This window comes from Heterocephalus glaber, unplaced genomic scaffold, assembly GCF_053883595.1.
Source record: "Heterocephalus glaber isolate CG9 unplaced genomic scaffold, H.glaber_assembly_v1.0 deba00000071, whole genome shotgun sequence".
In the NCBI taxonomy this organism is placed as follows: domain Eukaryota; kingdom Metazoa; phylum Chordata; class Mammalia; order Rodentia; family Bathyergidae; genus Heterocephalus; species Heterocephalus glaber.
Genome location: NW_028258137.1, coordinates 18,491,519 through 18,514,244, shown reverse-complemented (window position 1 = coordinate 18,514,244; position 22,726 = coordinate 18,491,519). Strand labels below are relative to the sequence as shown.

Below are 22,726 nucleotides of genomic sequence, written 5' to 3'. Positions count from 1 at the left end.
ATTGTTCTTCATGTAAGTGACACAACAATTACATTTTCTATATTCATGTTTGTTCTTTTTAGTGCAGGTTTTATATTTGAACCTAATTGATTCTAAACTTACTGAAATTTGACATTTTCGGAAATGTTATGATTTGGATCAGTGTAGATGTGCTATTGTGGATGAACTACTGTAATAAATTTATTTCATACTTTGAACACTTACTTTTCTACTTTGTACTAGGCAGTGCACTAGGTGCAGGGAAATTCAAAGATGAATAAGGAAAAGGTCTTCCTTCTGAGGTCTTAGGTAGAATATGAGGTAAGAAATCCGAATAAATATTGCTGCTAATGATAAAAGTTTATTCAAAAGCCTTGGATGGTAGCACATGCTTGTAATCCCAGCAAGTTTGAGGTAACCCAGGGCTACATAGTGAGTTCAAGGCGAACCTGAACTATATAGTGAGACCTGTCTCAAAAAGAAAAATAGTGTGTTCAACATGCAGGGAACCAAGGGGGGTTGCGGGGGTGGAGCATGCCTATAATCCCAGCACTCTGGAGGCTTGAGGCAGGAGGATTGCTGTGAGTTTGAGGCCAGCTTGGGCTACACCATGAGTTCAAGGCCAGCCAGAACTGCATGGTGAGACCCTGTCTCAAAAAAAAAAAAAATGCAGGGAACTGTAGTCATTTACAGGATTTGGTCACAGATGTTAGGAAAGGCTTTCTGGGGAAGAGATGCTGATTTAGGTTTAACAGGAAATACAAAAGAAACATAAGATTTTATTTTAAGACTATAAAGCCCTGGACTTGTAACTTGATAGCTATATAAGCTATATGTCATAAGAGGTGACTCCAGGCATCTCTTTCCTCATAACTAAAATATCTATTTTGTAATGGGCTTATGGCAGTTAAATGAAATATTGTTAGATGGTGTATAGGGAGGGATATATATGTTTGTAACTGTAAAAGATGATCAGAGCTGGGCATGGTGGCTAATGCCTAGAATGCCAGCACTTAGGAGGTGAATACAGGAGGATCATGAGACCAGCCTGGACTCTATAGTGAGTTCTAGGCCAGCCTGGGGTCCATAGCAAAACCCTGTCTCAAAAAAAACAAAGCAAGGGGCCGGGGATTTAGCTCAGTGGTTCCGCCACCTGGCTCGCAAGTGGAAGGACCCGAGTTTGATCTCTGGTACTAAAAAAAAAAAAAAAGGAAAATAACAAACAAAAAAAGTAAAAAAAAAAAAAAAGAAAAAAATAGATTGGAAAACTATTAACCAGCAAAATGTTTTTGAGAATGGTTTGTTTTTTTTTTTAAATAATGAGTTTGGGGTCTGACTCTGGTAGAATACTTGCCTAGTATGTGCAAGGTCTTGGGTTTAATCCCAACACCAAAAAAACCCCTAAACAACAAATAACTAGTGGTTTGAGTGTTATTAGGTTTGGGGTGACTTTTTCTTATTTTGTATGGATTGTACATTGTTATTTTGTAATTCAGATAAAGGTTTTGTTTTTCTTTTTGTACCAGGGATCGAACTTGGGTCCTTGCTCTTGCGCAGCAGGTGGCGAAACAGCTGAGCTAAATCCCCAGCCCCTTGTTTTTTTATCTTAAAATAAATAAAGCCGTTACCAAAAATTAAAATTTGGCAGTAACAGTATTCAACAGTTGAGGACTGGTTAAATTATAATATATTCATCCATACAGTAAAATGTCATGTAGTCATTGTATTATGTATAGAAGACACTGAAATGGGAAGATTTTTGAGACATACTACACATAGCAGACTATCAGACAGTATGTAAGGAATGACATAGCTGTGAAGTAATAATGTGGTTTTTATTATATAATTCATGGCGTTATGGAGTTATTATATAACTCAGGCATAAAGCCTACAGGTAGGTTTATATTCTTGCTTATTAAGTTTTCTTCTAGTCCCTATATTGTATAATCCTTTTTTCTTTTCTGTTTTTTGTTTTGTTTTTTGAGACAGGGTCTTGCTATACAGTTCAGGCTGTCCTTGAACAAACTATGTAGCTGAGCCTGGCCTCAAATTTGCAGTGATCCTCCTGTCTCAGCCTCCTGAGTGCTGGGATTACAGGTGTGCACCACCATGCCCAGCATTGTATAATTCTTAAGGGAAAAAGAAATTCAGTACAGCATAAGTAGCACTGAAGGAATAATAAAAGGAGTTGTTGCCTAGTTTTACTCAATGTCTAGACTTAATTCTTTTCTCTTTTTTTGGTACTGGGACTTGAACTCAGGGCCTTCCCACTGAGCGACCTCCCCAGCCCTTTTTTTTTTATTTTGAAACAATCTAAGTGGCCCAGGCTGGATTCAAACTTGAGATCCTCCTACCTCAGCCTCCTATAGTGCTAGGATTATATATGTATGTTCAACTACACCCAATTTAGACTTCTTGAATGGAATTGAGAGCCTTGCTGGCACATTTGCAGGAGAGAAGGGTAGCCAAATGTGAAAGGGAATTGAGGTTATAGAACAATGCGTTTTCCTCACTTAAACTTGATCTTATTTTCTTTTTTTTTCCAGTATTGGGGATCAAACTCAGGACCTTGCACTTGCCAAGCAGGTGTGGCACCACTGAGCTAAATCCCCAGCTTGATTTTAAGCTCTTAAATATCACTAAGCAGTGTTTAAGTTCATTCTTTGGGAGAATATAATAATTGGAGACTTATACTAGAACCTAGAAAACCTTTTACTTTCTTTCCCCAAAAGAAACACTGTTAAGTTCATTGTGTTGACTATTGTGTATCAGTTAAACCTAGGGCCTCAGACTGAACCTAGGGCTTCACACTAAGCTGCCTCCTCAGCCTTTGTATATTTTGAGACTATTGCTAAATTGCCCAGGCTGGTCTCAACCTTGTGTTCCTTCTCCTTCAGCCTCCCAGAGTGCTGGGATTTAGGTATGCACCACCACTCCCAGCTCATTTTTTAAACTAAATTGGAGTGCTATTCTAAATTTTCCCTTGAAGCCTTTTTATGTCATATGCTATGGGAACTTTTCCTGTTGGATATCTTGACATTCAGATCACTAGAAACACTATGGTTGGGTATTAGTGGCATACACATACGAGTATAGGTGTGTATATACACACACACATTCCTTTTTTTTTTGTACTAGGGCTCAAACTCAGAACCTTGTGCTTATGAGGCAGGTGCAGTGCCACTGAGCTAAATCCTGGCCCCCCTAACCTATTTTCTACTTTGTTGCTTTGGGAACAGAAGCCCATGATTGTTGGCCCTTATTGGCTCTAATACTTCATTCCTACCTTCCTCATTCATATTATTTCTAAAATGAGAATAAATTCCTGGGTATTGTGGGCCATTCCTGTAATCCTAGCAGCCTGGGAGGCTAAGGCAGGAAGATTACAAAGTCAACCCCAGCCTGCATAATTTAGTGAGTTAGTGGGACTCTCTCAAAATAAAAAAGGCTGGGGATATAGCTCAGTGTGAAGGCCCTGGTTTCAGTCTCCAGTACCAAAAAAAATTTTACTTTAAAATCCAAATTAATTGTAAATTTGAGTGTATAGCTTTAGAGTTGACAGTTTTATCTTCTCAGAAACATTTGATCTTCTACTGACTGTTCTCAGTAGTAGATGTGTGCTGGATTAGTGACTTCTAGATAGCCATACATCTCACCTAATGGCTAAGTAGATTATCTGATCAAGTACACAGTTATACTCTGCACTTATGTACATGTACCAACTTTCCACAAGGAATTATAAACAGTATGTACCACACACACACCAATAAAATAAATAAATTCACATTTTTCATATAGAAATTAAATTCCTTTCTTATTTCGGAAGAAGTAGATACACATTAGCTTTCTTTCTTTTTTTCTTTTTTTTCTTTTTTACTTTTGGTACCAGGGATCGCACTCGGGTCCTTCTGCTTGCGAGGAAGGTGGCAGAACCACTGAGCTAAATCCCTGGCCCCACATTAGCTTTCTGAATAAGGAAGGATGTAAAGTCCTAAAATGTCCTAGGTTACTGAGGGGTTTTGAAGAAAAAAATTTAATAAGTAGGTATCTTGATGCTCTGTGGTTAGGGTAGGGAGAAAGGGCATATAGTGGTTAATTCCCGATTTTGGAGAAGTACCTTTTTTATTTTTTCTCAGACTGGCTTTCAGTAGTTCCTAGATTTCATTGCATTTCTTGCTGCATTTGTTTCCATAGCTGCTGCTTTTTTTTTTTTTGGTTTTATACCAGCCTTTTTAAAATTTTGAGACAGGGCCTTGCTAAATTGCCCTAACTGGGCTTGAATTTACAGTCCTCCTAGATTGAGCCTCCCAGAATGCTAGCATTAAAGGGATGTGCCACCATTCCTGATGTTGTTTTTGGGGGTTCAAGGGCAGCCTGGGCTATATAATGAGATTCTCTTAAATAACCAAAAATAAATAAAATAAAGTAAGAACAGATTATCTTGGGAGAGGGGTGTTGGTTAACACCTCTGCTTTTAGTGTAGTTGGACCACTGAATGTTCTGAATTATTTCAACCACTATGTTTTATTTGTTTAAATAAACTCTGCTATAACAAATCTTTGGCATATCACAGTCACTGTCATGTTAAAAGGAAGTACTATAAGGGCCCCAGATTTAACTCAATGGCACCATGCCTGCCTTGCAAGTGCAAGGTCCTGAGTTTGATCCCCAGTACCAAAAAAAAGAGTAAGTACTATAAGGTACAGTGAGTCCCCAACTTATGACCAGGTTCCATTCCGGGAGAATTGTTCATTAAGTCAGATTCATTCGTAAGCCAACAAATTGAATCTTTTTCTTTTTTCAGAGTGAGTCTTATACAGTACATGTGTGAAAGTTTGCAACACAAATGTTCTTAAGTCAGGGACTTACTGTATAAAATTCACATTTTTCAGGGCCAGGGATTTAGGTCCTGAGTTCGATCCCCAGTACCAAAAAAAAAAAATCACATTTTTCATTCATAGAAGTATGAAAAAACTATTCTATAATAGAGGCTATTCCAGTTGTTGTCAGTGGTTTTTGGTTGCTTGAATTTTTTATTTTTTATTGGTTTTTGGTGGTATTGGGAGTTGAACCCAGGGAGCACTGAGTTACATCCCCACCCATTTTTATTGACAGGGTTTCCCTAAGTTGCCCAGGCTGGCCTCGAACCTGAAATCCTCCTGCCTCAGGTTCCTGAGTAAGTAGCTAGAATTATAAGCATGTGCCATCATGCCTGGCTTTTTAAAGTATTTCTTTTTTTTTTTCTTCTCTCATTATTATAACTTTCTGTTCTCAAAAACTTTTAAGTACATGTTATCACTATAAAACAGTAGTGATTTTAGTTCCTGTTTGAATTTTTCTTTCTGTCCTCTTATCAAACAAGGTCTTTGCTTCTTTCTGTCTTTGTCTTGTCCGGATATTTATAAACATACCTCCTCTCAGTATCTTGGCTAAGTTATTGCCTATATTTCCTTTTCTAATTTGTTTCCATATTTCTACAAAGTAACCAAGTTGACAAACTGTTTGTTTTAGTTCAAATCAAATAATAATGCTAGTTCAAAGTAACATTTTGGATGTTCGTTGTCGTTGTTGTTTAAATTTCAACTTATGGTTGTGTCTTACCCCATGTATCTCTTGTTTTTCAATTTTTTCTATTGAGTAACATAGCTATTAGCCATATTCTATGCAACTACATTGTTTACTTGCTGAAAATATGTTTTCATTTGGTAATCTTTATCCTTGTCAAAGACATTATATTGCTGATACTACCATTATGCTATTTGATACAGGTGTGCACTGTTTCTGATTTAATACTGACTTCATAGGAGACCTGCTTAACAAATAAAAGTGGTCTTAGGTCTCCTAAGTAGTCTTTGAGAGTATCTGGGTTATAGACTCAATAGGGTAATAGTGGCTTCATGGTCACTGAAAGCTGCACTGCAAAACCATGAGTGGTTTTTACCTGTCATCTGTGTCCACCACCACTCCCCTCCCCCTTTTTTCTTCCCTCCTTTCATACTTTGACCTTGTCCTTACCGCCTAAAGAGATCATTTAATATAGGTGGTAATCAAGGCTAGAAGTGAAACTTCATGACTTGTTGAGTCATACTTCTATTATTGTTTATATGGGAATCATAATTGGTTTTTTGAGATAGGCTTTGGTTTAGACTTTGTCTAAAGAATGAAGAAAAAAATTTGCATTAGAAAACTACAGTACTGGGCCGGAGATGTAGCTCAGTGGTACAGTACCTGCCTGGCAAGTTCGAAGTTTGATTCCTGGCACCAACCAAAAAAAAAAAAAAAAAAGAAAGAAAGAAACTACAGTACATAGACCTGACCTGTACAGTATTTAGAGTAAGGAACTATTAAATCTTGGGTTAGTCACTTCCAGACCATGGGCAACACATTCCAATAAGAATCACTTGTAAGGCTGGGGATTTAGCTCAGTGGTTCCGCCGCCTGCCTCATAAGCACAAGGTGCTGAGTTCGATCCCCAGTACCAAAAAAAAAAAAATCCCTTGTAAGCCTTTTGAATTTAGATCTACTCCATCCCCGACCTTCTGAATTTTTATATATATATGTATATATACATATCTCTGTGTGTGTGTGTGTGTGTGTGTGTGTGTGTGTGTGTGTGTGTGTGTTTAGACTAGATAGTCCAGGCTGGCCTGGAACTTGCAGTGATCCTCCTGCCTAAGCCTCCCAAGTTCTGGGATTATAGGTGTGTGCCGCCATGCCCAGCTGAGAGCTATATTTTTAAAAGTTCAGGTGAATCTCAGACAAACGAGGTTTGGAGACCACTACTCATGGAATATCTGCTTAGAAATCCACAGAAGTAACTGGGTGTGATGATGCATATCTGTAATCTAGCACTCAGGAGGCTGAGGCAGGATTGATTTGAATTTGAGGACAGCCTGGGCTACATAGGGAGTTCAAGGCTAGCCTGAACTACATAGAAAGACCTTGTCTCCAAAAAAGAGAAGAAAAGAAATTCACAGAAGTACCTGTTAGATGTTGTATAATTCCTACTGTGTGTGTAATTTATTCCTTTTGTGTAGCACATTATTCAAGGTGATAGACTTGCCATAGATCCTCAGTGGGACTTTATTTCCCAAGTAATGAAAAACTGCAGGTCTGTTCCAGAGATAGCATGACTCTGATCTGCTTCCAGGGGTATGGGTCTAGAGTAGGGTAACAAGGGATCTGGTGGTTTCCGACATACTCAGCCATGGGAGAAGAAGGAAAAATGAGGTGTTAGGTTGCTCTATGACAGCAAGTGTCTTTTTGTTTGGGCGCCAGCCTCCCAATTGTTACTATGGCGCTAGTGTCAACTTCCAAAGAACTTTTTTCTTCTGTTTTAGGTTTAAATGTTCAATAAATGAAATAAGTGGGCTATCCTTAATGAGGGGATAAAATATGGACCAGATCACAGTAATAAATTTGCGATGGTTTAATATAGTTACACTTGGTTACACTGAATTTCTTCTGCACAAAATTTATCTAGTTCCATACATAAATATTTTTTGTCACATACTTTTCCTTCTGCTAGAGTGTTTCTCTCTAGTGGTTTACCTGGCAAAGAGCATCTCATCCTTTAAGATCCAGCTTAGCCAGGTGTAATGTCACATGCCTATGATCCCAGCACACTGTGAGACAGGGAAGAGGTTCACAAGCTCAAGGCCAGCTTGTGCAAATAAGCAACTTAGGGGGCTAGGGATTTAGCTCAGTGGTGCTGCCACCTGCCTCACAAGTGCAAGGTTCTGAGTTTGATCCCCGTTACCAAAAAGCAAAATGAACAAAAACAAATAAGTGACTTAGGGGAGACCCTGTCTCAAAACAAGTAAAGGGCTGGGGATATATCTCTGAATGAAGGCCCTGGGCTCACTCCCATATACTGAAGAAAAAGAAAAAGATCTAGCTTTAGCAGTTCCTTTCCTTGAACCCTCCTTCACTCTTACACTACCCACTGTGGCAGTATGTTGGAAAGTATGATAACCACAGTTATAGCAATCAGTCCCTCTTCAGTATTGGGAATTGAACTCGACCTTGCAATTGCCAGGCAGGTGTGGCACCTCTGAGCTGCAGGCACAGCACCTGTATAGCTGCTTTTGTTGTTCTGGTCATCTTTCTGCCAGACAAGGATCTCTCTGAACTTGGCCCTGTGTGGAATTTAAAGCTTATCTGGGGTCAGGCATGGTGGTGCATGCCTGTAATCCCAGCAGTTGGCACTGAGGCAGGAAGATCGATTTGAGTTTGAGGCCAGCCTGGGCTACACAGTAAGACCCTGCCTCAAAAAAAAAAAAAAAAAAAAAAAATAGGGCTGGAGATTTAGCTCAGTGGCGCCACACCTGCCTTGCAAGCGCAAGGTCCTGAGTTTGATTCCCCGGTACCAAAAAAAAAAAAAAAAAAGAATCAAAACAAAACAAAGCATGTCAGCGGGGCATTTAGCTCAGTGGGAATGAACAATGCTACAGTACTAGTTGGAAGCTGTCTCTAGTGCCTTTACTTTCTCTGCTCCTTTGCTGGTACAGAACAACCTTATATCCCACTGTTACAGCTTGTGTCTAGATGTCCCCACAAAGACTCATGAGTCATAGGGGGCCCAGCTTTTCAGAGGTGGCTGGATCTAGTGTATGTGATGCTGGGATCAAGGATGTGAAGAGACTTTTTTTTTTTTTTTTTGGTACTGGGGATCGAACTCCAGACCTTGCGCTTTCAAGGCAGGTGGTGGAACTGCTGAGCTAGAGATCCCCAGCCTTGGGATCAAGGATGTGATGCTGGGATTGATTCATGGTGTGATTCGAGGATTAAGGCTATCCCACTCTGTGTGTGAGTCTATCCGCCCTAAGGTTGGGTAGCCTGGATAGGATATAAGGGACAGAAATGTTGGTGCTTGTTTGCTGTTTGCTACTTCACTGCTTTGCTGCCTTCTGCCTGCCATGAACTTTCTCCTCTGTGATGCCGATCTGCCATGCCACCCTGCCTTGGAGTCAGCCAATTATGAACTGAAACCTCTACAAACTGTGAGCTGTCCTCCTTTAACTGTGGGTGTTGGGTATTTTGTATCAGTAACAAAAGAAAAGTAACCACTTTCCCATTTACTTGAAAGAGAGGTGTTAGGACTTTTTCTTCCCCGTAAAGGGAAATTCATCTCTATACCTGGCATCAGGCACTTTTTGATTAAAGCATAATTTTTAGCTTGTTTTGGAGGTACTGGATTGAAACCCAGTACCTTTACACTGAGCTACATCTTCAGCCCTTTTTTACTTTGAGACAAGGTCTCACTAAGTTTCCCGGGCTGGGCTCAAACTTGTGATCCACCTGCCTCAGCCTCCCAGAGTGCTGGAATCACAGGCATGAGCCTACATTCTGAGCTAGCATTTATTATTTGTAGCAAAAGAGCTGTTTCACCTCCTTCTGTGCTGGTTTCACTGTTGGTACTGCAAATATTTTGTTAGCATGTAATTTTAGATTCAGAACTCCTTAAATAACACCCTGGCATGGTGGCACACGCCTATAATTCTTGCACTTGGGAGACTGAGGCAGGAGGATTCAAGAGTTTCAGGCCAGCCTGGTCTACACAGCAAAGCCCTGTCTCAAAAACAAAAACAAAAAATACTCCTTAATAGGTGTTTTTAATGCCCATTAGGATTCTTATTTCACTTTAACTGTACCATTTAGTGTAAGTTAATGACAGAAAGGAGAAGCGAGAGGTGTGCCTGTGACTGATTAGATTGGTGCAGCTTCACATAAAGGATGCTCCTTTCCCAGTCACCATGAAAGAAATGGTCACTTGTATTTTTCTGTTTCTTGGCCTGAGTAATTTTCTGCACTTACCCTGACCCCAAACCACCACCACCACGACTGTCCCCCAGTACTGGAAAGTGAACTGAGGGCCTTCACACTGAGTTACATCCTCAGCCTTTTCTATATTTTTTATTTTCAGACAGGGTCACACTAGGTTGCTCAGGCTGGGACTGAACTTGGGATCCTCCTGCCTCAGCCCCAGAGTGCTAGTATAACAGGTGTGCATCACCACCTCTTGCTCCCTCCTCATTCCTTACTGTAGTCTCTTTCTTGATACTAGTTCATAGTTATTAATGTTGTAATATTTGCTTTGTTGTATCTCTAACTCTGATAAGATGATGATGTGTGTATTTTCGGGAATAGTAGAGAAAAATGGTTCTTCTGTAAAGGTGTAAATAATTTTTGTTTTAGTGTCCCATATCTGGTAAAAATCATTTATTTTTTCCTTTTGTTCCCAAGAAAAAACAGATGACTTATTTTTTATTTCTTTTTTCTTCCTCTTGTCACATGGCACTTAATGTAAGAGTATCAGACTAGGCTTTTCAGTCAACATTCTTCTAATTTGAATATACAGAAAAGAGTATGCCACAAGGTATCTCCTGTGTTCTCTGCCTTCTGATGATGTCTGATTTGAATTGACCTTTGTAAGGCAGGTTGTCAGGTGACCTTCATGTTAGACTGAGAACTACTGTAACTTGCCAGTATAGTGTAAACAGTCTTTCATATCACCTTTAAGAAATAAGTTGGAGATTTAGGCAATCATTTGTCCCTTGTAAGAGACAGTAGTATATTGAACAAAAAGTTGTGGTGGCTTCATTTATAAAACAGACTCCTGGAAATTGTTCTTCTTACTGTCATATTACCAGTAACAAATGGATTGTTCTGAGTATGTGAATATTTTATAATAACCAATTACCCCAAATGTCTAAACTCTGCAAAGGTTATTTTGGTTGTTTTCCTCTGGGAATTGTCTGACACATTTGCTATGTAGTCATGTAATCATAGATGATACATTACTAAACTTTGCTGTATTGAAAGGTTGTATATCCATAATTAGCATTTATTTTACGTGGTGGGTTTTTAAAATCTGATCTGCAGTTGTATTGTTAAGACTTGTATTTTTCTCTTTTCAAGAAATGATACATGCTGGACATGGTGGCACATGCCTGAAATCCCATTTATCTGGAAGTCTTAGGAGGATTGACAGCCTGGACAATTTAGCAAGACCCTGTATCAAAACAATTAAAAGGGATGGGGATGTGACTAAGTGGTAGAGTGCTTGGTTTACCTTGTATGCATCCCAGATTCAGTCTCCAGTACTGCAAAGGAAAGAATGGAAGCAGTGCTGACTGTTCTTTAATCTGGCATTGGGTAGGCCAAGGCAAGAGGATTACAAGTTCGAGGCCAGCCTGGGCTACATAGTGAATTCAAGGCCAGTCTGAATAACATAGGCAGACCTTCTCCCTCCCCCATGAATAAATAACAGAAATAAGAAATAAGTTTAGGGCCGGAGATTTTAGCTCAGTGGTTCTGCCACCTGCTTCACAAGTGCAAGGTCCTGAGTTCGATCTCCGGTACCAAGAAAAGAAAAAGAAGAAATAAGTTTATATAGTTTTTTTAAAGTTTATATAGTTAACATTTCACTTAGCATATAAACAGTGTTTTGTTTTTCCCTACTCTTTTTCCTATGCTTCATTTATGTGTTTCCTATGACAATGATGCGGTTAATAGAATGTCTTCTGTTTACCCAACACTGTTTTGTATCCATTACTATTGAGGATACAGAAGTAAAAGGCCAATTAATAGTTGGTTGTGGGAAAGAGGAAGACAGAACACTATGCTATAGTTAATAAAACTTGAGATCGTGGTTGAGAAGACTTTGATATAGGGGGTGACTCAACTTCGGAATGGCCAGCAGGAAGTATTCAAAAATAAGTTTGAGTGAGTAGAAGGGATGGAGACAGACTGTACTGTACAGAACACTGGGAACTAAACTGGAGAGTTTGAACTTGATTCCATAAGCATCAACCATTATAAGGGTTTACTTTGTTTTTAAGAGGCAGTGTCTCACTCACTGTGTTGCCCAGGGTGGCCTCAAATTCCTGGGCATAAACCATCTTCTGCTTTAGCCTCCCTGGTCTTAAAACCAGGCTCAAGCAGTCCTCTTGCTTCAGCCTCTAAAGTAATTTGGGACTATAGATATAAACCACTATTCTGGGCCGGGGATTTAGCTCAGTGGTTTCGCTGCCTGCTGCGCAAGCGCAAGGACCTGAGTTCGATCCCCAGTACCAAAAAATAAAATAAAATAATCCACTATTCCTAGCTAATCTTGGTATTTTGTTTTGATTTGGTCCTGGGGATTGAACCCAGGACCCCACTCAGAGCTATATCCCCAGCTCATTTTTGTTGTTGTTGGTTTGTTTTTTTCATATTGAAACAAGGCCTCACTGAAATTGACCAGGCTGGCCTCAGATTTGTAGTCCTTCTGCCTCTCAGCCCCCTGAATAGCAGGGATTACAGGTTTACATTACTATGCCAGGCTCAATCTTGGTGTTCTAAAAGTAAAACGTAAAATTACTAGATCTCCAAAAAAAAAAATTACCAGATTACCATTTGACTTTTTTGGTTACCATTTAAATATTTTTAAAGTTCTTGATTCATGATTCACATCACTAGTTACCTTCAGTAGGACTGTGCTGGTTTTATTGCACCATGACCAACATTAGAAAGTATCCTTTTTTGGTTTTGGTTGTTTTCCAGGGTCTTGCTGTATAGCCCAGGCTGGCCTCAAACTCATGGCAATATTCTTGCCTCAGCTTCCTGAGTACAGTAAGTCCCCAACTTCCGAACATTGGAGCTGTGAACTTTCACAGGTGTACTATATAAGACTTATTTTGTATGATTATGAACAAATTCAATTTATAAATGTCTTCCTGAAATGAAACTCACTGGTAAATTGAGGACTTACCATACTGGAGTTATAGATATGTACCACCATTCTTGCCCATTTCTTATAAATTTTACAGTTATTTTTATAATTTACATGGTAATGTATTGTCAGAGATGTTGCACATACTTTTCTCCTGGTCAGCCATTTTCTTTTTAACCTTGTTCAACATGTTTTTTGACATATAATAGTTTTTTACTTTGATGGGTAAAATATCTTCTGGTTTTTTCTATTTTCTATGCTTTTTTTTTTTTTTTTTTTTTTTTTTGGTACCGGGGATTGAACTGAGGACCTTGCGCTCGCCAGGCAGGCAGCAGAACTGCTGAGCTAAATCCCCGGCCTATGCTTCCTAAAACACAGGCTTCTGTCATTCTTAGGAAGCTATTCACTTATATGTCTTTTTGAGTGTTTTTCAGGGATTGCAGTTGTTTGTTAATGCCTTTTTATGGCTTGTGGGGTTTTTTGTTTGTTTGTTTTGGTACTGGGGATCGAACTTAGGACCTTGCACTTGTGAGGCAGGCGTGGTGCCACTGAGCTAAATCCCCAGCCCTGTTAATGCCTTTTTATGTCATGCTACAACCGAATATTAGTAAACCAAATGGATTAAAGATCATTTAATATTTTCTAGTTTTTCTAGGCATCATTTGTAAAGTAATCCTCTTTTCTCCACTAATTTAAAATGACAACCTTTTATTAAATGCTAGGGTTTTTTTCTATATTCTCTCTTCTGTTTAAATTGACTGCCTGTGAAAATGCTAGTACCATAGCATATTTATTATTCTGGCTTAATTGTATATTAATATTTGAAAATAGGTCAACATTATTTTACAGAAATTTTATTGCTACCCTTGATGTCGTGTTTATTTTGCAAACTTTAAAAGTTACATAGGGGCCGGGGATTTAGCTCAGTTGTTTTGCTGCCTGCTGTGCAAGTGCAAGGACCCGAGTTCTATCTCTGGTACCCCCCCCCCCAAAAAGTTACATGAAGCTGGGCATAGTGGTGCACACCTATAATCCCAGCACTCGGGAGGCTGAGGCAGGAGGATCGCTGCGAGTTTGAAGCCAGCCTGGGCTACATAGTGAGACCCTGTTTCAACCCATCCCCCCAAAAAAGTTACATGAAGTTGGAAAGATTAGCTTCTTTATAATGTTTGATACTTCTAACCATGAATATAGGTAGTACTGTCCCTATTTAGTGAGGTCTTTGTGTCTCCTGCAAGAGTTTTACAGTCTTCACTAAGCTCTGCGAAGTTTTGGTTCGGGTTCTTTTCTTTTGATCTGTGTGTTGTGAGTTGGTATATTTCTATATATTGTTTTATATTTCTGTATATTGTTTTTCTATAGTTTTTATTAAGGATAAAATATATGGTGTTTTGGGCCGGGGATTTAGCTCTGGTTCCGCCGCCTGCTTCACAAGCAGAAGGACCCGAGTTCGATCCCCGGTACAAAAAAAAAAAAAAGTGTTGTTTCAAGTTTATTTATAACCCATCTTCCACAAAGAATTTGATGAAATGTATTGAAAATACAGACACTAAGTGGTATCAATATGTTTTAAAAACCAGAAAATACAGATTGGACTAGATATTTATTGCAAGGTTTTTAGACATAAACTGATCAAGATGTGGCCAAGTAAAAACTTGGTAACATGTCCCTCTTAGAGGTCTCACAGTAAAAGGAAAAAAAATATTTTGTTGAAAGAAAGCTTTTCTAAGCATTGATTCCATATAAATTTTATCCATATATCCTTTAGTATAAACCAAAGGCATAATGCCAAACAAAACTTAGGGAAAGGAGTTCTATAGGGGATAAGACCATGTAGCCTTGGGTACACACAGCTTTCTGATTGTCTGGCATAATTCTAGGATAAAGCCTAGGATAGAATACTATATTCTACAGAGAAGTTAGTTAAGATAAAGGCAGGAAGAAATCTGCTTTGGGTTTATCAGTTAAGGACTATTACTGGCATCAGAGCAATTCAGTAGAGTATTGGGGAGCAGAAACCAAACTGATGAACCAAGGAATGGAAGAGAAGTAGAGAGTTGGAGATAGCAAATGTAGAATTGAGCATAGAGGGACTAGAGGTGACTGGTACTAAATTAAGAAGTGAAGTTGAGAGATAAGAAAGATTTGAACAACAGAGTTGGCAGAGAAAAGAGTCCTTTTCAATAAGAATAGATTCTTGGATGAGATGGTGCAGTGCGTGCCTGTAATCCTAGCCACCGGGGAGGTTGAAGGAAGAATTGCAAATTTAAATCTAGCCTGGGCAGCTTTGTAAGAGCCTGTCTCAAACAATAAAATAAACGAAAAGATCTAGGAATGAAGCTCGGTATAGAGTGCTTGTCCTGCATGTGAGAGGCCTGGGGATAAGTCCTTAGTACCATTTTTTAAAAAGGAGAGCAGAGCCATGCACAGAAGTGTATACAAGTTTTATATGAATTGTATGATCTCATCCATGTGAGAAGTATATAGTCACGGGGGAAAACTGAGAAAACACTAAACTGTTAGGTATAAGAATCTAATTGTAAGAATTTAGAACAATGAATTGCTTCAATTTTCAGATTTTCTTGAAATAAACTAATAGACTTTGATAATCTGGAAAAAAACCCTTTGTTCCCAAAAGTAAATGTAAACCTTTTTTTTAGTGATGTCAGCACACAAAAGGGATTTGATAAAACCTAGAAGGTATGGCTGATTCAAACAAGGAGAAAACCAGAGTGTTGTAAGAATGAGTGTGTGCCTGTTTGTGTGTTTTAGCAGAGAGAAACAGAATTTGAAAGCAGGAGTCTGTAGAGGAAAGGAATAGGTGGACTGGAGCTGTTAGCTGGGGTGAGGCAGCTAAGAACAACCCCCAGGGAATGGAGAGAGAGAGAGGCTGGGTCCAGCCCCTATTGGGTTAGTTATTGATTCAAGGGACAGACTGCCTTATTCTAGGTTAAGGGATCCACTGAGATTTCTAACCAGAGCCTGGAAGAAGCTGGTGGTTTACTGCTTTGTGTATTATGTCTCAGTGAAAATAGAAACTCCTGGTTATTTGTTTCTTTGTTTGGGATTTTTTTTTTTTCTTTTGTTGCTTTATTTTGTTTGAGACAAAGTCTCACTATGTACTCCAGTTTGGCCTTGAATTTGCCCTGTGGCCCCTACTGGCCTCAAACTTGTAATCCTCACCGACCTACAAGCTACTGCTTTAAGATTTAAGTAGGTGCTGTTGTTTGTGGACATTATGTATGTGGACATATTTGTTGACAATGAGAGATACTCTGACAGCTCAACTCTTTGGTAGCGTAATTAGTTTCAATTTGTACTTCTTTATACTAGTTTTTTCTCTACCTGTTATACATAATTCTGTGACTTTTGGGGGAGGTTTTTTTGGACTTGGTTATTTACATTCTAACATTTTGGGGAGTAATGGGGGTTGGGGTTTGAGACAGTCTCACTATGTAGTTAAGGCGGGCCTTGAACTCACTGTGTACCCCAGGCTGGCCTTGAACTTAAAGCAGTTCTACTTTAGCCTCCTGAGTGCTGGGATTACAGCCATACTCCACCATGCCCAGCTGCTGTAGTCTGGGATTATGAAGTAATTCTTTTTTTTTTGAGTACTGGGGATCGAACTCATCGAGCTCGGGACCTTGCACTTGCGAGGCAGTCGCCAGAACCACTGAGCTAAATCCCTGGCCCAATGAAGTAATTCTTTGACAGGGCCACCATTAACATTTACAGAGTATTTTTTTGTTGATTTTTTTTTCTTTTTTTTTTTTACTTTCCCAGTACTGGGAATTGAACTCAGGACCTTGTGCTTGCCAGCAGGCATGGTACCACTGAGCTAAATCCCCGTTGGTCATTCTTTGTTCTTTAATACTTCTTCCCGTAATATCTCTACAGTAAATGGAGCTTTTTCTCTGTTCCCTAATGCTAGATAGTCATTTGAATTGTCATTCTCTTTGCTGGAATACTAATTTTGGGATCTTCATAACCTGAAAATCTTTTCTTTTAAAAAACAAAAAGTATGGGGCTGGGGATGTAGCTCAGTGGCACCACATACCTGCCTGGCAAGTGCAAGGTTCTGAATTCAATCCCCACCTAGTACCAGGAAAAAAAAAAGTAAGTGGAAATAATGGTATAATGTTAGTTGAAAATTCTGGTTTTGTGAGTACTTAAGCTAAATCCCCGGCCTGAAGTTCTATGTTTCTGATAAGCTCCAAGTGTATCCCAATCCTGCTCGTCCACCTAGCCATATTTTGGAGTAACAAAGGAATAAAGTTGTGCTGTCCAGTACAGCAACCCCAAGACTTGTGTTGCTCTTGAGAACTTTGGGGTACAAGCTAAAAGTGAGATGTGCTGTAAATTAAAAATATATACCAGATTTCAGAGATTTAGTATGTGGAAAAAGAATATAAAATGCCTTATGAATAATGGATTACATATATTTAAATATTAAGTATAAATATATTTTTATATTTAATATATTTATATATAAATATATTAATATATAAATATTAAAATAATATTTTGGACATGTTAGGCTCCTAGATTAAAATTAATTTGACCTATTTCCTTTTGTACTTGTAATGTGAAGGTTAATTTTTTTTCAGTACCAGGGATTGAACTCAGGACCTTATGTTTGGGAGGCAGGCACAGTGCCACTGAGCTAAACCCCCAGCCCCAAAGATGCCTGGGCAGTCCTTGTCTCTGCTGTTTTGTTTTGTTTCCTGGTACTAGAGATACAACTCAGGACTTTGCACTTTCGAGGCAGGCGTGGTGCCACTGAGCTAAATCCTTGGCTGTGAAGATTAATTTTAAATATGAAATGTTTAATTTAAAACTAGAAATTTTAAAATTTCACTTAGGTGGAGGTTTTATTAATTTTTGGTACTGGAGATTGAACCTAGAGTATTTGCACTGTTACATTGTTAGCGCCCCTCCCCCCTGTTTTAAAAGACAGTGTCTCCTAAATAGCTAAGGTGCCCAGGCTAGGATTGCAATTTGGATCTTCTAGCTTCAGTCTCCCAGAGTACTGGGATTATAGGCATGTGCTACCGTATCTCATTTACATTTGTTGATTGAACAACATTGGTACAGAGCAGTGATGGCAAACTTTTTAGAGTTTTCCTCTTTTTTTTGGAGATAGGGTCTTGCTATGTAGTTCAGGCTGGGCTCAAAATTATAGCAATCCTCCTGCCTCAGCCTCTGAGTGCTGGGATTACAGGTGTGCACCCATCACACCTGGATAGAGCTTTCCATGATACAAACAGCTCATTATGGCGTGCATGCCATAGGTTCACCCCCAGTGAGAGCATTCCTACTTCCAAAGTAATCCATCTGAACAATATTGAATATATACAAGTAATTATAGTTAGGATTATGCTTTGAAGCAGTCCTTCGCAATAAGAAATGGGCCAGGGATTTAGCTCAGTGGTTTCGCCACGTGCTGTGCAAGTGCAAGGACCTGAGTTCGATCCCTGGTACCAAAAAAAAAAAAAAAGGAAGAAAGAAATATAAATGAAATCTTTTGGGGGGGGGGTACCGGGGATCGAACTCGGGTCCTTGCACTTGCACAGCTGGTGGAGAATATAAATGAAATCTTACAATGAAATGTTAGCTCATTTTTAATTTTTAGGTAAATTATAAAGCATTCTACAAATGTTCCTTGATTCCCCGCAACCTTTTGCAGTAACATTTCTATTATTGAGAACAAGGAGCTTGTGAAAATAGGTAAGAACAGATCAGACGCGTGATTCAGTAACATGGGAAGTTTTCCATCAGTCTTATTTTTTTGTTCCATGCATATGGTAGCGTGTAGCTCAGTGGTATGGCACTGCTTAGCATGCATAAAGACTTATGTTTGATCTCCTGTACCACAAAAAAAAACATTGCTTCAACCCTATCTTTTGCCCTCAAAGAACTTTCACTTCTTCCAGCTAGGAAAATAGATAATTTTAAGACTTTTTAAGTGGAAAATTATAACATTATCAGCAGCAAAGTGCATAATGGCCATGACAGAACCACAGCAGGCTTTTTTGTGCTACAAATGAGCTGGATCTGAGGACTTGGACATAAAACATAGAGAAAAAAGGAGATAGCTGTGAGAACAGCTGTGTTCATGTAAAAAGTTTGACTGAAGGGGAAAGTATATGCTACAGTGCAATGAGACATAAGTCTGAGTAAGTTGTTATGGGGTTAGACAGTGAGAGATCTGCATTTATTTTATAAAAACAGATACATTTTGTTGAAATCAAATATTGAGTGAATCTTAATTTCTCTGCCCAAAAAGCCTAAGTTGTTTTCCATCACTGACCATAAAGGTACAGTAGTGTTTATATATTGTCATTCAAGACCATCCATACTATGGCTACAACCACCACGATCTTTCACCTTTATTACTAGCCTTTCCTCTGTCCTGTGCCCCGTTTTTTGGGTTTTGGGGGGCTTTTTTTGAGACAGGGTCTCATCTAGACTGCCCTTGAACTCACTGTGTAGCCCAGGCTAGCCTCTAACTCAGTGATCCTCCTGCCTCACCTTCCTTAGTACTAGGATTATAGGTGTGCACCACCATGCCCAGCATATCCTATGCTTTAAATAAGTTCTTATCCTTTCTCTAATCCCCTCATCTGTTACGTTACCTAAGGATCCTCCAACACACACACACACACACACACACACACACAGAATCTTTAAATGTCCGGTCCATCTTTCAGGATTCCATTCAAATTCTGTATTTATGAAACATTTTATGTTCACATCTGGTTATATTATCTTACCTAATTTTAAAAAATCTTATCTAATTTTACCTTGAACTTTCGTATCTTTCTTTGTCCAAAACTCCTAGACTGCAGAACCACTCTTACCTATCTGTACTTTTTGTACTGCCTTACATTTAGTCTTGGTTTAAGGAACCTTCTCTGATTTCTAGCATGGATCAGGGCCTGCACAGAGAAATGGAGAAATGTGTCTCTGATAGAAGATATTTGAGTAATCTAGGCATTCTCAAGATTTAAGAACCAGAAATATCAGTTGGTTGATTTTTTTGTTTGTTTTCTGTTACATATTGAGTTTGGTTAGCATTTATTGAGTACTTACCAACCTAAGTGCAGTGTTAAAGAATAAAATCCATTTGTTTTAGCTTAAAAGTAGCAAGGCTGGGCTGGGGATTTAGCTCAGTGGTTTCGCTGCCTGCTGCGCAAGCGTAAGGACCTGAGTTCAATCCCTGGTACCAAAACAAAAAACAAAACAAAAAGTAGCAAGGCAGAAGAAAAAAATAGCAATAGTATATAGCTCAGTGAGGCCCTAGGTTCAGTCCCCAATATTCTTTAATATCAAATATCCAGATTCAAAGTTTTTTATTCTTGGGATTGTACCCAGGGCCTTCACACTGAGCTACATCTCCGGACTTTTTAGTTTTTTATTTTGAGACAGGGTCTCAATAAATTGCCTGGGCTGGGCTCAAACTTGTGATCCTCCTGCCTCAGCCTCCTAGAATGGTGGGTTCTCAGGTGTGTAGCACCATCCCCAGCCTTTTTGTTTTTTTTTTTTTTAACCATGTATTGGTTTGAAGATTGGTTAGAAGTTTCATACATAGCAATTGTTTGCTATCTCTTAAGTATTTTATCAGTTTCTTAACTTCTGCAGTATTGACATTCTGGGCTTCCCACCCTGGTAGTAACAACTAAAAATGTCTCCAAACCTTGTCATATGTTCTTAGAGGCAGTCACCACAGATTGAGAACTTTGGGAATATAGTTGTCCCTCCAACCTTTATTTTTTGGTACTGGGAATCAAACTTGGGACCTTGTGCTTTCAAGGCAGGCTGCGGAACCACTAAGCTAAATCCCTGGCTGGCCCTCTCCAACCTTTCTATTTTTTTCATGTGGTCATTTATTTGTAGAAGAAATTCAAAGATAATCCAGTAGTAGGGCTGGGGATTTAACTCAGTAGTGCCACTGCCTGCCTCAAAAGCACAGGGCCCTGAGTTTGATACCCAGTACCAAAAAAAACCCCAAAAACAAAAACAAAACTAAAAGATAATCCTGTAGTATCCCTTAGACTGGATTGTACTTTTTTTTTTTTTTGAGACAGTCTCACTATGTAGTTCAGGCTGGCCTTGAACTCACTATGTATCCTAGGTTGGCCTTGAACTCTAGCAATCCTCCTGCCTCACCCTACAGAGTGCTGGGACTACAGGCGTGCACCATCATGCGTGGCCTAATCCTACTGAGCAGGCATGGTGCCACTGAGGTAAATCCTTGGGCCTGATGCTACTAATTTTATCCCTGCAGTATAATTTAATGCTGTCTGTCAAAAGTTTCCTGATCATTGGTCATTTGATCTAGAGCAGTGGTGCTGAACCTACGGCATCCATGCCACAGTGAGCTGTTTGTATCATTGAAAGCTCTAAAAGGTTCGCCATCACTCATCTAGAGGCTTGGTTAGTTTCAGATTTTTTTTGTTTTGATTGACAAGATTACATCATAGGTGGTGCTTTTGCCTTCTGTCAGGAGGCACATGTCTGTTGAACAACTGATTGATGAGTAAATAATTGACCAGGATTACTTTTTGTTTTAAAATGTAAATATTTTCATTTAGACAAACTTTTTCATAAATAATAATCTGTGTTCTTCCTTAATAAAGGAAGGGGAAATGGAAGGTGAGGCTGTTGAAGCCATTGTGGAAGAGTCTGAAACTTTCATTAAAGGAAAGGAGAGAAAGACTTACCAGCGACGCCGGGAAGGAGGTCAGGAAGAAGATGCTTGCCACCTGCCCCAGAACCAGACGGATGGGGGTGAGGTGGTTCAGGATGTCAACAGCAGTGTACAGATGGTAATGATGGAACAGCTGGATCCTACCCTTCTTCAGATGAAGACTGAAGTAATGGAGGGCTCAGTGGCTCCAGAAGCAGAGGCTGCTGTGGACGATACACAGATCATAACTTTACAGGTTGTAAATATGGAAGAACAGCCTATAAACATAGGAGAGCTGCAGCTTGTTCAAGTACCTGTTCCTGTAACTGTACCTGTTGCTACCACTTCAGTAGAAGAACTTCAGGGGGCTTATGAAAATGAAGTATCTAAAGAGGGCCTTGCAGAAAGTGAACCCATGATATGTCACACCTTACCTTTGCCTGAAGGGTTTCAGGTGGTGAAAGTGGGGGCCAATGGAGAGGTGGAGACACTAGAGCAAGGGGAACTTCCACCTCAGGAAGATCCTAGCTGGCAAAAAGACCCAGACTATCAGCCACCAGCCAAAAAAACAAAGAAAACCAAAAAGAGCAAACTGCGTTACACAGAGGAGGGCAAAGATGTGGATGTGTCTGTCTATGATTTTGAGGAAGAACAGCAGGAAGGTCTGCTGTCAGAGGTTAATGCAGAAAAAGTAGTTGGTAATATGAAGCCTCCAAAGCCAACAAAAATTAAAAAGAAAGGTAAGTGAATTTATTCATAATCTCAAAGCATTTGAGAGAAAGCACACAACAGTCTATATGCAGGTTATTTTATGTTATATTAAATGTATTTTTAAAAGTTTATTTTGTGGGAGCCGGGGATTTAGCTCAGTGGTGCCACCGCCTGCCTTGGAGGCACAAGGTCCTGAGTTTAATCCCAAGTACAAAAAAAAAAAAAAAAAAAAGATTATTTTGTGGGTACCAGTTTTCTGGATTTAGTACTAAGTCCTAAAAAAAGAAGTGAATCTATTAGTGACATAAGATAATTTTGATTTAGTATGATTTAGATTGGGTTCAATAATAAAAGTTAATAAAATATATTTATAGGAACCTACTAGGATTAATCTTAACACTTTGAAACCCTGCAGCAAGTTTTATTTTGCATATAGGTGTAAAGAAGACATTCCAGTGTGAGCTTTGCAGTTACACGTGTCCACGGCGTTCAAATTTGGATCGTCACATGAAAAGCCACACTGATGAGAGACCACACAAGTGCCATCTCTGTGGCAGGGCATTCAGAACAGTCACCCTCCTGAGGAATCACCTTAATACACACACAGGTGCTGGATAAGAATATGGGGACCT

General features: G+C 39.3%; 1 protein-coding gene across 7 annotated transcripts in view; it reads left to right on the top strand.

Moving 5' to 3' along the window:
* Nucleotides 1–22,726, top strand: part of Ctcf (CCCTC-binding factor) — a 52,467-nt gene that overhangs the window by 8,817 nt on the left and 20,924 nt on the right. For 5 of the 7 annotated variants that reach the window (XM_021256848.2, XM_004843024.4, XM_087216249.1 and 2 more), the window contains 2 exons: nt 21,334–22,123; nt 22,531–22,701. In XM_021256848.2, the coding sequence (XP_021112507.1) occupies nt 21,343–22,123; nt 22,531–22,701 (952 nt within the window). In that variant the 5' untranslated portion in view covers nt 21,334–21,342. Of the gene's footprint in view, nt 1–5,094; nt 5,156–21,333; nt 22,124–22,530; nt 22,702–22,726 lie in introns of all 7 variants that reach the window. The other 2 variants (XM_021256847.2, XM_087216271.1) reach the window with 1 other exon arrangement.